The 15,396-nt window shown below is 34.5% G+C and overlaps 1 protein-coding gene across 5 annotated transcripts in view; it reads left to right on the top strand.

Moving 5' to 3' along the window:
* The first annotated feature begins 226 nt into the window (after positions 1–226).
* LOC143240973 (uncharacterized) overlaps positions 227–15,396 on the top strand; it is an 82,976-nt gene continuing 67,806 nt past the window's right edge. The window contains exons 1-3 of one of the 5 annotated variants that reach the window (XR_013022113.1): positions 227–685; positions 2,023–2,114; positions 11,150–11,654. Coding sequence is in view for 3 of the 5 variants with exons in the window: in XM_076484321.1 (XP_076340436.1) it covers positions 679–685; positions 2,023–2,114; positions 8,370–8,654 (384 nt within the window). In the remaining 2 variants the exon portion in view is untranslated. Of the gene's footprint in view, positions 686–1,124; positions 1,438–2,022; positions 3,269–8,369; positions 9,343–9,949; positions 10,933–11,149; positions 11,666–14,791; positions 14,941–15,396 lie in introns of those variants that run through there. The other 4 variants (XM_076484321.1, XM_076484320.1, XR_013022114.1 and 1 more) reach the window with 4 other exon arrangements.

Here is a 15,396-nt window from a genome sequence, read left to right as displayed (position 1 = left end):
ACAAACATTCCCTTCTTATATAAAATATTTCTTACGCAAATATCTGAAGACAAATAGCTGTTATAAACAACCTATTTTAATTATTATGTAATGTGATTTCTGTGCCTCTTGAATGACAGCGAATTTAACAAATGGAAATTGTTGATAATAAAAAAACGTATTTTCAAACACCAACAAATAAGCCGAAATAAGTTTGTTTTTTTAATTTCACGCAAAGCTACACGAGGGCTATCTGCGCTAGCCATCCACAATTTAGGAGTGTAAGACAAGAGAGTTTGTTTGTTTTGGAATTTCGCACAAAGCTACTCCAGGGCTATCTGTGCAAGCCGTCCCTAATGTATCAGTGTAAGACTAGAGGGAAGGCAGCTAGTCATCACCACCCACCGCCAACTCTTGGGCTACTCTTTTACCAACGAATAGTGGGATTGTGATAATAAATGTGATCTCCTCATATTTTTTGCTCATGTGGACTGCAGTTGCTGACCTCTCAAAATATTATGTTCAAGATTTAAATTAACCAATTTTAAGCATGGTGCTCCCATCAGATGTTTCTGTCTGGATGGGCTGTACGTGACTCCATGACTTGACGAAGTGTTTCCCTCATATGTTTCTGCTTGAGCTGACTGCACTTGTTGATCACACAATCTGCTATGTACAATATATGAAACAAAAAATAATATGCAAGGTACTTCTATTTTTTTTTTTTTGCACAGATGGATTTCAGTTGACATAATCTGATGTATACCAAGGTGCTTCTTCTTAATATTAAATCCCAGAAGTTTCCCTGTATGTTTTTTGGCCTATTTGTATACATTTATGGTCCTTTAGCTTTAACTACATATTCTTATATCTGATTCCAGGCACCTTTTTGAAATCTGATTACAGTTGTCTTGTGTGCTCATGCTTGTTACATATGTGAATATCTGTTGTATGTAGATGGAATCTGTATTACAAGATATGGTGCCTGTCTCTGAAGTTTCACCCTATGTATTTTACTTTGTTTGTTATAAGATGAAGAATATACCTGTTCTAGAAGTAATGCTATACCACATAGATGTGACTTCTTTTATAATTGCAGCACACCTGTCCTTTTAAGATAGTTTTTTTCCACTTGTCAGATTTCTTTTGCACTTTCTTTAGTTTTTCCAGTGTGGAATTCTAATGTTGGATGAGTGGAGGTAGTGCTGTTTCAGAAGTTAACATTTTTCAATGGTGAAAATGTATTGGAAATAAATGTTCAATTCAAGGGTTAAGAAATGATTGTTAGTTTTTTATCTCCACTTCATCTTCATACTAAAGTCATTAAGCCTATCTTAGAAGTACATATCAGTCTTGAGGTCCCACAAACACAATACCAACAGCTTGTTAACAGTAGTTAAGCCTAATGTCAGATGATCAAATATATTGGTTTTATCACTATTTTATCTTCACATTAAAGTAATTAAGTTTATCTGTACTTTTATACAAGTAACAAATAACTAGTCTTTACTTTAGGTTATTTATGTAGTGATACAAGTTGCAGAATGTTTAGTCTGATGTATAACCTATTGTAAGCTGAATTTAATGAATGTAAAGTTAAGTCACCAGGTTTATTGTAAAGATGTGAAGTGATAACCAACTATACTTTAGATTGTATTTACTTAATAAAACAATATACTTAGCCCACTTTATTATTTACTAATAAGTTGAATTATAGCTAAACCTAAAGTACCATTGAACATCCCAAGTCCAATCTAATGTTAGTGCTTAGTTCTAACTTTAAGCTTTAATCATACCACTTTTATTTAACAATTTCTTAAATCAGGCTCTTTTTTTTTTGTTCATTAAATCAAATTGCAACATATAATATGTGATATTCAAATATCTTTAATTGTCAATAACTTAACTTCCTAATGTTTTTTTTTGCTACCATAGTATCTCTCTAAAGAGACATGTTCTAAATACATTGTGTGAATTTTGGTCATGATTTAGTAAAACAGAAGTAATATTTATTCTTATTATATACATTATTTGTACTTCTAGTTCCAGGAGAAGTTGATTCATTAGAAGAAAGTTCTCTGTGTACAGTTATGAAGTTTGATGTAACAAGAGAGGAGCAAGAAGAAAAGTGTGATGTAACATCAGATAAAAGCGAGATAATTAAACTTTTACATTCAGTTTCCTTAAATAAGAAAGTGGGTGTAGGATGTTTCTCGTAGAATAATTTCTTGTCTTAGTGTCTTGTGTGACAATCATAAATGTGGAACTACAAGTAACAGAAATGAAGCTGTTTTCCTCTGTTTTTATTGCTTACACAGTCAGACATGAGAAATGTTACAAGTGTTTAAATAGTTTTAGGACTGTATACATATTATGTTTGAAATGTTAGGTTTACTAATTATATGTTTAGAATTAGTGAACTGCATAAACTGTATGTAGTGATAACATTAGCTGTTACTTTTGTTAACTTTTTTCAAATATTGTTGATTTTAGAATGTATACGTTCAAGTGAAAATAGAATAACCTGCTGATCTTCTACAAGATGATGTTATTTCTAAGTTCAGTTACAGTGATGATGAGGACCAGGATGGTTCATATTATAATGTTATGAATGTGAAAAACAGAAACTGAATTTAAACGAGATATTGAATCAGGGTTAGAAAGAACATCTGATAAGCACTACCATCTCCTAAAACTAATTCTAATATGATACTGTACTTCCTTTCACATTGTAGGTTTTTCATCCAGTGTTGCCCTCTGTATGCATAATAGTTTGCTCACCACTAACCTTGATACTCTCACCTACTGCCATTCAGTATGGAAGTAAGCATCCAACAACCATCCCCCAATAGAAGTGCAACACATCTTCCATGTGCAGGTGACTCCCTCTGTACTGTAGAGTCCAGTCTTCATCTCTCAACCCTTTGAGGTGGATTCCTGTACATGGTGAGGAGATATCCCAGAGAAGGTTCTGTATTTTCAGTTTATCTCGTCTGGGATTTGAACATGTTTGCTGTACATGGTGGCCTGTGAAGAGTAGGAGAGGATCCTGGTGGTTGGGTGGTATCTTAAGCACTGTGACACATCCCTTTGGGCTTGAATTCCTGTGGGCGAGTAGCCTTGGGGTAGACCCTTGGGCTTGGGTTGACTGAATACCAGTATTGGGCATTGTTTGCAGGTGTTATGGGCATTATGTCTGATAGTATTGTTACTGTGTCCATGTTTGACATTTTAGTGTGTCCCCTAAAATGGTGGGTGGGATCAGTGGGTAATGAATCTTTTTCTTGTGGGTTTCCACATCCAGATAAAAATAAAACAGTAAAAATCAAAAATAAATTAATTGTTAAGCAACCAAGTATGGAGAACTATGTTCCACAGTCACTACCGAAGTCGATACTTGTATCCCCCTTTACTAATTTTACATTCCTTGCCTGAAGAATTCTTAGGGCAAAGGCCTTACTTTTTTTACTGAAAAGGGATTAATAGGGCTTGCTGGCTCTTCCAAGTTAGGTAAGAAGTTATGTTCTGGAAATATCTTGGTTGAAATGTCTATGCCATATCATAGTAAACTCCATTTGAAGTTGAAAACCCTTTGGGGATATCCCTATTGAGGTTACTCCTCTTGTTACTTTGAACTCCTCATGAAGGATATAAAAACATCCCTGAGTTTCAGATCCTTGCTGGTTTCTCCTGTCAAGAAGAATCTGCTGTGTGATGCATTACCACTGGCATGAACAGAATTATGCTGCCGACCAAATTTCTAATTTTGATGTTTACATCGCCATGTCCACTTGAATCTGTCAAGGCAGGTTGTCGTAAATGTAGGGTACATCCCTATATTCCTTACTCTTTCAGATGTTTCAGCTAAGCATTCTAAGATATCTTTTGGCATGTGTTCATTGTGGTTGGAAAGACCAGGACATCTACAAGTGGTAACTTGACCGTTATTGCATTGATTGTGTTGGTTCCCATTTCTCTTATTTTTTATTTTGCCCTTGGTGGAGGAGAAAGAAATACAACATTTACATTCTGGAAACAGCATTTATTATCCAGAGGGTCAGAAGTTATTTCCCATTCCATTTCAAATGTATGTTGCTACACTACATTCTACTGCTACAGTCAGAGTGCAGACAAATCTTTCCATGCCTTGAACAGAGTGTTTTTCACATTAAGTGATGAGTATTTTGCCATCTATAGATAAAACAGTGACAAAAATGTCCACACACTCCTGTCTCTGTCTCAACTGTTGCATCTTGTGTCTGTTTGGGTACATCTCCTTTGATCCCTGTTTTTGATGACTGCTCAAATTCATTTTCTGTGGCATCAGGAGGCAGAATGGATATTTGTTCATGTTATCAGTCACTGCATTCTGCTTCCCCTGACAAGATCTGTCAGATTGACCCATGGTAGGTCCATGGAAAATGACAGACCTTCTTTCTCTAAAGAAAGATGGCATGGTCACAAGCAGAAGGGTTCTGTGACCAGTTTTCCTTCACCTGAATAAAAAATAACCACTTTGATACAGTAGAATTTCTGATGGTTTTATTCTAATTTGGATGATGTTAAGGCTCAATTTGTATCATCCCAGGTGTCTCTCCTTACAGGAAACATTTGTGAAACCTGCCAATACTGGCATCTTTTGAGTCTTCTTTATACCAGAAAGATAGGTTGTGTGATGGACTATTTCATGAAAGAATGGCATTGCTGGTTGACTAGCATGTATCCACCTTATCTGTGTCACTTGATACGTCCTTAGAGGCTGTAGCCATTTGTATCTCCATGTGCCATACCATTACTGTTTGTTCTATTTACCTGTCTCCTGGAGAGGTTCACATTCAGTCAGACGTTGATGCTGTTATTGAATAGTTACTGTCTCCCTTTTCATCATGGATGACTTTAATGAACACGATTCCTTTTGGGGTGGTGCTGATATTGATGGGGGAGGGGTCATCCTGTGGAACACATTCTTTCAGATCACAACCTTTCTCTTTTCAGTAATGGTTCTTTTACCTATTTTCATGCACCTTGTCAGACTTTTATTGCTATTGATCTATCTTTTCCCCTTCACTTTTCTCTTATTCGTCTTGGAGGGATGATGGTGATTCATGGAGTAGTGCATTGGTGAAGTTGGACCAACCTGACTGACTTTCTTTCACCTCTCTCTGAATTCAATTCTGCTGTTGTTAGTTTTCCATCAGCTTGGAGACAATAACTGATTGTATCATTGAAATAGCTATTTGTTCTGTACCCAAAAGCTTGACATATTTCACACTGTTCCTTGTTCATGATGGTTTCCCACCTGCTAATTGGTATTAGAGGCTCAGAAATGAGTCTGAGATACTATTCCATTATCTTTTCTCATTTCAACATTGTGTTTTTCTTCACATTTAGGTGGGAATTTATTTTTGGTGTCTTGTTGATTACAGTGAGTGTTTCAGATACTTGCATTCACTTCCCTCATTCATGTTCATCCAGATGTTATTTTAATTTTTATCCACTCAAGTCAAGTTTCTCATTTGCACACTCTTTTGTTCAAGTTGGTCAAGGTTCATCCTTAGCATCTTCATTGCAGTGGTCTGGAGTTTCACCCTGAGATAAATAGCTGCTTGCTTTTTTGCTCGTCCCTAAATATCACTGAAGCTCAGGGTTACCAAATAATTATTTTCTCTCTCTCTCTTTACAAGCAAGGTTCTTTCTCTTTTGGGTACTTTGGCATGGGTTGTGAACACCTTGGAAGTCTTCTCTGATCTATGAATTCTCACCCAGTATCTGTTGGTCTCCTTTCGTCCTGTTTGGTTGTGTCTAGTGACTCACCAGAGACAACACCTAAGCTGGCATTCTTCTACCTTTTCTCTATCTCATGTTGTTCTTTTTCACGGATAATCTTCTTACAGGTTGAAAGTCATATATGAGTTATCACGAGGTCAAAGTTTATTGGGTGTCATGGATTCAACTTGATTCTGTACTTCCTTCTTTTGAAACTTCTTGTCATGTTTTTGCCATAGAATTTTTTTTACTCATCAGTACAGACCCATTTTTAACCATTAAAACAAATTGATATTTGTCTCAACCAGCAGTGGGTCACTTTTTCCTGCTTGCTGTATTGGATGTTGGATCTACTTTTCAGGGCCATGTTTTCAACACATGACATAAATTCATAACCTGAAAATGATCTAGGAAGGTCGAAATGTTGTTCTCTGCTTTAATAGTAAAAGTGTTAATACTCATACCAGCTGTTCTGAAATACATTTTATTTCAGGTGGATTTCTTGCCATCAAGGAATTCATAAAATAGTAAATAAAAGTTTTGAATGCAAGTTAATATTTAAAATTTTGAGGTTAATATCTAAATGTTTTGTTTATAGAGATTGAATAAAGTGTTACAGACTCTATATCAGTTTCTTTTTGTTCCAAAAGTAAAATTCTCTATTTAGTGGCTTGTGCTACACACACACAACTGTCTTCCTTGATTTTTAAATAAATTCTTTGTAATTTGTGAAATTTTGATACCAATGACTAACCCTTTCAAGCTAACCTGTTACAATGGTGTAGTTGACAGGACTTAAACCTATGTTGAAAATTACAATAGATTTCTCTCTCAATGAACTAATGATAAAGGACATTTTAAGGTCAGATTATGAGCAAATTTTGATCAGTAAAGTAACCAGGATGAATGTAAATGAAAGAATCATACCTGACATGACTTTACTGGATTTAAGTGAGGTTGGTATATGAGTAGAGCTGTGTGAAAAATAGATTTATAATCCTTAGCATTGTACCATTAATACAGTAAGTGTTAGCAGAAATGATAAAACAACCTGGAGAAATTAGCAGAACAGGCTTGACAGTTTATAATGTTTTAATTGTAGCAAGGTGGGACATGTGGTGAAAAAGTGTTATCAAAAAGAAATTACAGATAGCATATATTAAATGTGGACTGAAAGGCCACATGGCCAGAAACTTAAGACATCTACCAAAGCCAGGGAAGGGAAAAGCCCAAAATGCTGGAACGTTAGGAGGAAAGTTCTGAAGATATAAGAGAAGACCATAATTACTAGAGAATCAATACTCATAATTCCAGCTGGAATAACTGAAAAACAATTTAAAAGTGGTTCCAGCAGCTTGAAATTAAATTTTGAGCATTAACCCTATAACTATTGGGGTCATTTTAAAATTTTTCTCTGAGTGTAGTACTGTGACACATACAAAATTTAATTAAACCACTCTACTATCAGTATATATCATTGAAATTAATATTATCATATTTAATTCATCTGTTTCAAAGGAAACAATAAAAACAACAATTAAACTGCAGTTTTCATGTCACATGATTCATGTACCTAAAAACCTCAACATCAGCAGCAGTTCATTCTTAACCACATAAGCTGGCAATGTACATTAGTGTCTAGACTGTAATGTTACTTTAGTGTCTAGGCTGTAGTGTTGTTTCAGTGTTTAGGCTATTATGTACATGTGTTTCCACTGTTGTCACAAAGGTTAAAAGTCTGCTTCTGCCTTCTCTGGGAAGCATAAATTTTCTAATCCTTGACTTATGTTGTGCTCATCCTCTGTACTTTAAAGTGAAATCTACAATGTATGTCTAATTAGTTGACACAAGTGTATGTGGTCATTAGAAAGACCTTAGTGTATACTATACTTCACCAATGGTAATTTGAAATTGGCACTCAGTTTTCCTTATGGTGTATATGCAGTTGCTGTCAGTATTGTTTTTTTGCTTGATTGACTGTATTACTTATGGTGATTTCTCACCTAAGTATGTTACAGTTAGACAGTTAAGTTGTATGTTGGACTTACTTTTATATCTTAGGCAAAATGCTAGGAAAGTATAGGGTTCTGTTAAAAGTAGAATATTTAAGAATTAGAGCATTCAGTTTATGTAAATTAAATATCTATATAAACTATTGTGGTGGATTCAGTTGGTACATTACAGCAGAAAGATAACACTGTTATCTCTCACCATTGAAAACCTGCATATAGAAATGGAGATGTTAAGTTTTGAAAGAGTCATACCTTCAGACATAAGTGCAAGAGTTGAAACGAATTATACCTTTTCACTAACTATAGCAAATAATTAGGTGCCAAATTATAATATTAACAAGGTTAAAGACCAACAGTCAAAACCTTGGTTTGGTAAGAATATGAAGTGTTCAAAGACAGATTCAGTTAGATAAAATAAAATGCCCTAAGCCTGTACAAACCATCTGTATTACTTGCTTATTAAGGTGTAGATCCATTCTGTAACTGCTTTGTATGTAAGATATACACATTTGTATCCATTGAAATCATTCCTACAAATGGGATGTTTTTAGATTCATCTTATTTGTGTTATTTCTCATAATTTTTTATACTCTCTTGATTTCTTCACACAAGGATCAGCATCAACTTCTCTCTTCTGCCACATTTCATCTTCCATTGGTAGACATCATGCAGGATTATAGTGGACCACACCTCACATTTTCATTTTTTACAGTGGCTCATTTTACATGTTTGATCCTTTTCTGTTGTGAGTGGTGCTTTTTCAGCTATTCTAATTTATTGCACTGTTTCATTCTTGAGGATTATAATGGTAACTGCAGAGATCACAGAAGTATCCTTGATGTCTTTTGCTTCTTAAATAAAGTGCATCCCAGACTGTACCTGTTTAATGTGATATGATGAACAACATTAAAAAAAATGTTGACATTAATTTAGCCTCAAAATGAATGTGGAGAACAGTACATATACTCTTCAAAAAAAGAAATGCAAAAGGCAAAATTTGAGACATATTGTTAACAAGTTTATTCCGGGTAGTTCTGTATGACATGTGTGAAACTTTGCACATTCACTGCTGAACATCCAAAGTCTGCAAAGGCGAAGTCCACGCTCACTAGTTGAAGTTTAACGTCACTCAACGTCAATAAAGAGTATGCTTCCCGTGAGCATCAATAACTGCTTGGCATCTTCTGCCCATGGAAGCAATGAGATGACGAGTCAAATCCTGTGGAATGGCTGTCCACTCAGCCTGCAAAGCTGCTGGAAGCTGAGGTAGAGTCTGCGGTTGAGGTTGTCGCCGCCGCAGACATCGGTCCAACTCGTCCCAAAGATGTTCGATGGGGTTTAAATCTGGTGATCTGGAGGGCCAGGGAAGAACGTTGATGTTGTGGTGTCTCAAGAAGACAGTGGTGAGTTGGGCTGTGTGAGGACGGGCGTTGTCATGTTGAAAAAATCGTTGACGTTCACCATGATGGGTTGCACATGGGGCCTAAGAATCTCGTAGACGATTGTGTACGGTCTGATCGGAAATCCTACGCAGCCCTGGTATGTTTGAGGCAGTAGATGGCGCAGTGGTGGTCCTATCCCGAAGGTGACGAAGGGTGATCGTAACGGGCGATGTCAGCGAGGTCTTGATGACGGTTACAAGTTGATCCATGTTGTTGGTGACGATCTCATAGCCTTGTGATGGTGCTTGGGTGGATATTGACAGCTCTGCAACATCTGATCGAGATTCGCCTTCTTCCAATCGACCAATGGCATTGTTGCGTTGTGCTTCAGTCAGTCTTGGTGTAACTGTATTGCGTGTCGGTGGCTTAACACTGAGATATGGAAACCGAGAACCTGTCACTTTTATAGGGATTTTGCACATGTTGCACTTGCAGAACATGCAGATCTCTCAAACAAATTTATTGGACACGAATGCGTTTTGGCGAAAAAATCTGATGTTTTCCTCCGTTTTCAAAGTGCACAACTTTTATTGTCATTTTGGTCTGACAATCAGTGCCTTAACACGGGTAACATCACATACTCTGAGCTTGTAACGTTATTTCATATATTTATCTTTAAAATAACAAAAATATCCCTTTTGCGTTTTTTTTCTTGAAGAGTATATTTCTATAAAATAAAACTGTAAATGACCAGTGTTTGTTATTTTTGTAGTTCTACATGTTTTGTGAATGTACTCTTGTCATGTATTACCACATATATGGTTATCCTGAACACTACCAGTCTATAGAATCTGACACTTGATTGATCACAAATCTACAGTTTAACATGTTTGAGTCAGTAATGAAACAGTTTATAGTTACAGGAATGGTACCTGAACTTGATAAATAATATATAGATAAATATGTTAGTTTAGCCTAAAGAGTGATCTTTATAACTACATATGCAATACATACAGAACTTTTGAACAGTAATTATACAGTATTGATGTTAATTAACATGTTAAAAATAGACAAATCATTGGAAGACTTCTTGGTAATCAGCCATTTGAAATTAAAAACATCTCAAATATGTAATTCAGAAATATACTGGCTGAAAGTGATATTGGTTATTGTTAAACTGTACTATCATATCTCTACAGGAGAGATTTTAGAATTTATCTGATAAAAATGTCTCTTGAACATGGTATGTAACCAATTTGTTTTCAGTGATCTAGGTAGAAATGTTTTTATCAAGTGTTGAACTTAGTTTTAGTTTTAAGACTTTTACCATGACTTGGATGTATACATATCATCATGGTCATTCATAACTGCTGCTCGTGATGTATACAAGTAAAATGAACTGGAAAGTTTTTATTGACATCTCACCTGATGTTCATATGCGGTTTCCTTCAGTGTTTTCAACTCAGCCCTTCTGTAGCCAACAAGATACCCAAATGGAATGTATGTCAAATGCATGTCAATCACACCTACATCACTAGAGCAGCGAGTAGTAACCTAAATTATTATGTAAATATACTTGATATAGTTGACTCGGATAGTTTAGAAGATAGTGAACGTGAGTCATGCTCAAGTAGTAACCTTAATTACAACATAAATATTCATGATGTACTTAACTCAGTTTAGAAGATAATGAAAGTGAGTCTTGTTCAAATGTGTGAAAATGAAGAGGCAGTGAAACAAGAGGATGCTAGCTCTTCATCTAGTGAAGATGAAGCTGGACCAACCAAAGGAAGGTGAAAACAGTGTTAACAATAGGAAATGTTTATCTAAGATGTAGTGTGAGATCTTGGAAGTGCTTGAAAGTATACAGAGAATATATTAATATTTAGATATTGATATTGGAGTTGATTATATTAGAGCATTAAAATATATATGTAGAGGTTAAATACAGCATTGTATTATATATTTATTATTAACTAATTAGTGACATCATTTATATATCTATTTTAGATATAAAGACAAGTGTGTACATCTGTTACGGAAGTCAGGTTCCTGGTTATCATGTTATAAAACAAGAAGATCACATAACAGAAGACATAAAATCACCAAATTACAATATTAGTGGAGAAACAAAGTTAGGTATAAATAACCTAACAGAATTTAATATACATCAAAATTATGATACACCATACAGTTGTGGAAAAACATTTGATAAACTAAAACAACTAAAGAGGATACACTCTGGAGAGAAACTATATCATATTACAGTTTGTGGAAAACAGTTTGGAACAAATAGTTACATAATAGAACATTAAAGCCACCTACAGGGAAGAAAACTTACAGTTGTAGAGTGTGTGGAAAACAGTTTCAAACAAACATCTAAAAACAGATGAAAGGAGACACACCAGGGAGAAACTTTATATCTGTAGGGTGTGTGGAAAAGAGTTTGGAACAAAGGGTGAATCAAAAATACATGAAATATTACACACTGGAGAGAAACCTTACAACTGTACAGTGTGTAGAAAAAACTTTCTTACAAATGGTACCTTAAAAACACATCAGAGATTACACACTGGGGAGAAACCTTACAGTTGTACAGTCTGTGGAAAACAGTTTGGAACAAAGACTGACTTAAAAACACACAAAAAGAAAACACACTAGAGAGAAGCCATATTATAGTACAGTTTGTAAAAAACAATTTGTATCAAACAGTGCATTAAAAAGACATCAAAGGATACACACTGGTGAAAAACCTTACATTTGTAAAGTTTGTAGAAAACAGTTTGGTACAAATAGCAGCTTAAAAATATATCAGAGAATACACACTGGAGAGAAATCTTACAGTTGTGTACTATGTGATAAACAATTTATATTAAAGTGTAACTTAAAACAATATCAAAGAACACACACTGGTGAGAAACCATACAGTTGTACAGTGTGTCAAAAACACTTTGGTACAAGTAGTTGCTTGAAAGTACATGAAAGAAAATATATTGGTGAGAAACCATACATTTGTAAAGTGTGTGGAAAAAGTTTGGAACAATCAGTGAATTAAAAAGACATTAAAGAATACACACTGGGGAGAAACCATACAGTTGTACAGTGTGTGGAAGAAACTTTGGTACAAACAGTACCTTAAAAGCACATCAAAGAATACACACTGGAGAGAAACCTTACATTTGTACAGATTGTGGAAAACATTTTGGAAGAAATGGAGAATTAGAAATACATCAGAGAATACACACTGGATAAAAACCTTATATTTGTACAGTGTGTGGAAAACAGTTTGTGACAAACAGTATATTAAAAACTCATGAAAGAAGGCACACAAGTGAAACTATATAGTTTTACAGATTGTGGAAATTAGTTTTTAACAAATTAAGAACAGATTAATGAACATACAATAGTGAGAAATCTTGAAGTTGTACAGTATGTGGAAAAACTTATACAGATAGTACCTTATAAGTACATTAAAGAATACACTGGGGAGAAAAGTTATGTTTGTGTAAGCTCCCCTCACATAAGCAGCATTAAGTCTGGAGGCTTATAACACTAAAAATTGGATTTTGATCCCAGTGGGTTTTACGACACAGATAGTGTAATACATAGTTTTGTAATGCACCTTATAACATTAAAGACAACGAGGGACCATTTAGTCTATCTGGGCTGCCCTATTCACAAAATTAAACTAAACTTTCCAAAATTGAAAAAAATCTCAAAATACTTTGAAAATACTAGTAACAAAAAAATGTTATTCTAATATTGATGGGATGTAAGGATGGAAAACACATCAGAGACTGTTCTGAATGGGAATAAAATGGGAACTACTCATCACTCTCAGATAAAAGGTATACAAGATGGTGGAATAGAGGAATGGGTAATGCACATATTCCTCAAATCCTTTGTGCCATCTAGTTTCTGATATGTTTTCTATCCCATAAATTTTACAATAACATTTTTAGTTACACATTTCTGCACTATTTGTGAATCAAGTCTTGGCTTCCCGGGGGGAAGCATATCTTCTTAGGTGAAAGACATCATTTCATTCAGTTCATAATGTAATCTGTAGACTATTTTTTTTAAACAAGATATCTTGTGACCATAATATTAAAGTGAGTAGTGAAGAGTATACTGTGTATTATTACTTTCAATTAATGCACATGATTGGATACAGTGAATAGTACTGTTACCACCAAGTTCGTACATAGGGATTGCTACCATGTTCCCTGATTAATGTTTAATTATTTTAAATATCATACACTTAATACAGTCTGTCTTAATATCAATCACACTGGGGGTAATATTACAAGAGTCTGGTCATTTTTATGAAATTAAAAGTTCTGTATTTTAATAACACTTCACTGTAACTGGAATGTATATTTTTAGTGCCCTCACTCCCTGACACTGTAACTGGGACAGATGTTCCCCAATGCCAATCAAAATTGCCATGCTTGATTTATGTGAGTAAAAGAAGTTAGAATTGTTATTGGCATCTCACCTAATGTTGATATATGGTTTTCTTCAGTGTTTTCCACTCAGCTCTTCTGTAATCAACAAGACACCCAAGTGGAATGTACAGAAAATGCATGCCAATTACACCTACATCATTAGAACAGCAAGTAGTAACCTTAATTACAACGTAAATATGCTTAATATAGTTGACTTAGATAGTTTAGAAGATAGTGAAAGTAAGCCATGTTCAAGTAGTAACTTTAATTACTGTGTAAATATGCTTGATATACAGGGTATTTGGAAAGTCATTGTGCACCTTTATATTTTTGCATTTATATATTTATTAACAGAAATGTTTCAATATAGAATACGGGAGGTAAATATGAATGACAATTATAAACAATATTGAAAATGATCCTGGTTGGCATCAGTACAGGCCTGGATCCTTCTTATTTTGTTTCTAAACACTGCTATCAGTTGCTGGCTTGAAATAGACTGAATAAAATATGATTACAAAACTGCACAGTGACTTTCTGAACACCCTGTAGTTGACTCAGATAGTTTAGAAGAGAGTGAAAGTGAATCATGTTCAAATGTGTGATGATGAAGAAGCAGTGAAATAAGAGGATGCTCGCTCTTCATCTAGTGGTGATAGTCAAAATGATTAACCTGGACCTACTAGAGGAAGGTGAAAACAGTGTCAACAACAGGAAATGTTTATCTAAGATATAGTGTGGGGATATGAGAGCGTTGGAAAGTATACAGAGAATGGATTAATTAAATCCAAAGTTTCTTGTTTACTTTATAGTGTTTGGTGTTTTCAACAGAATTCTGTTTTGTTTTTGTTTGTTCTCCTTTGAACTAAAATATTTCTGTCATATTAAAAATGGTTTCATCTCAGTTTGTACTTGGATTATAAGCATGAGCAACATACCATGAAACTCAAGGATTTTTGTAGATCCAGAAGTGTATGGCACTATCAAGATTAACAGTACTAGTTAAACAAGAATTGTATTTTTATAGACATAGATCAATGTAAGATTTTAAGTGATTCTTTTTGTTATTCTAAGATGTAAATCACATCTTAAGAAACTATTCTCTGTTATTCTAACAGATGATGGTCTCAATTATATCTTAAGTGATGAGTGTTTGTAAAATGCAAACAACAGAATGATATATATGATGCACTTTTTTTTTCAGACACCAACAGAAATGTGTGCTGACAGATTGAACAAAGATATCTTCTTATGCTTGCTATTCATATTTTTTTAATGTTGAACTACCAAGAAGTTGATGAGATAACTTTCAACACAAGCAAAAATTTCTTGGCTGTCATAACTGATATAACGGTAAGTGCTTAATATAAACATACAACTTGTGTGTTTCATAAAGTTACAAAAGTTAAATCTAATAAAATTAGTATTACAGGTTCCCCCATCTATTGATTGTTAGGCCAAGGTGAGACAGGCCATTGTCCTTGTATAAATAATTATATATTCATAACTCTTGCAGTATGAAGACTGTGAAAATGTCTAGAGACGCAATTCTCTAAAGACATATTTTGAAATAGGAGTGGACTTCTATCTGATTAATGCAATGTATTAGTGTATGATCCTTTTTTTTTTAAATCAGTCAAAATGGAGGTTAACTGGGACACTATCATGGATGATCTGGACACACATAGGACCTAAATGGTAAATAGATATTTAGTTTAATGTTCATTTTATGCTTGGTGAGTACTTTAATGAAGGACACATTTCAGAAACCATTTGCCATTCATAAATAAGCATAACTAACAGTTTCAC

Source organism: Tachypleus tridentatus, chromosome 13 (assembly GCF_004210375.1).
Source record: "Tachypleus tridentatus isolate NWPU-2018 chromosome 13, ASM421037v1, whole genome shotgun sequence".
NCBI classification, from domain to species: domain Eukaryota; kingdom Metazoa; phylum Arthropoda; class Merostomata; order Xiphosura; family Limulidae; genus Tachypleus; species Tachypleus tridentatus.
This window is presented reverse-complemented; position numbering and strand designations above follow the sequence as displayed.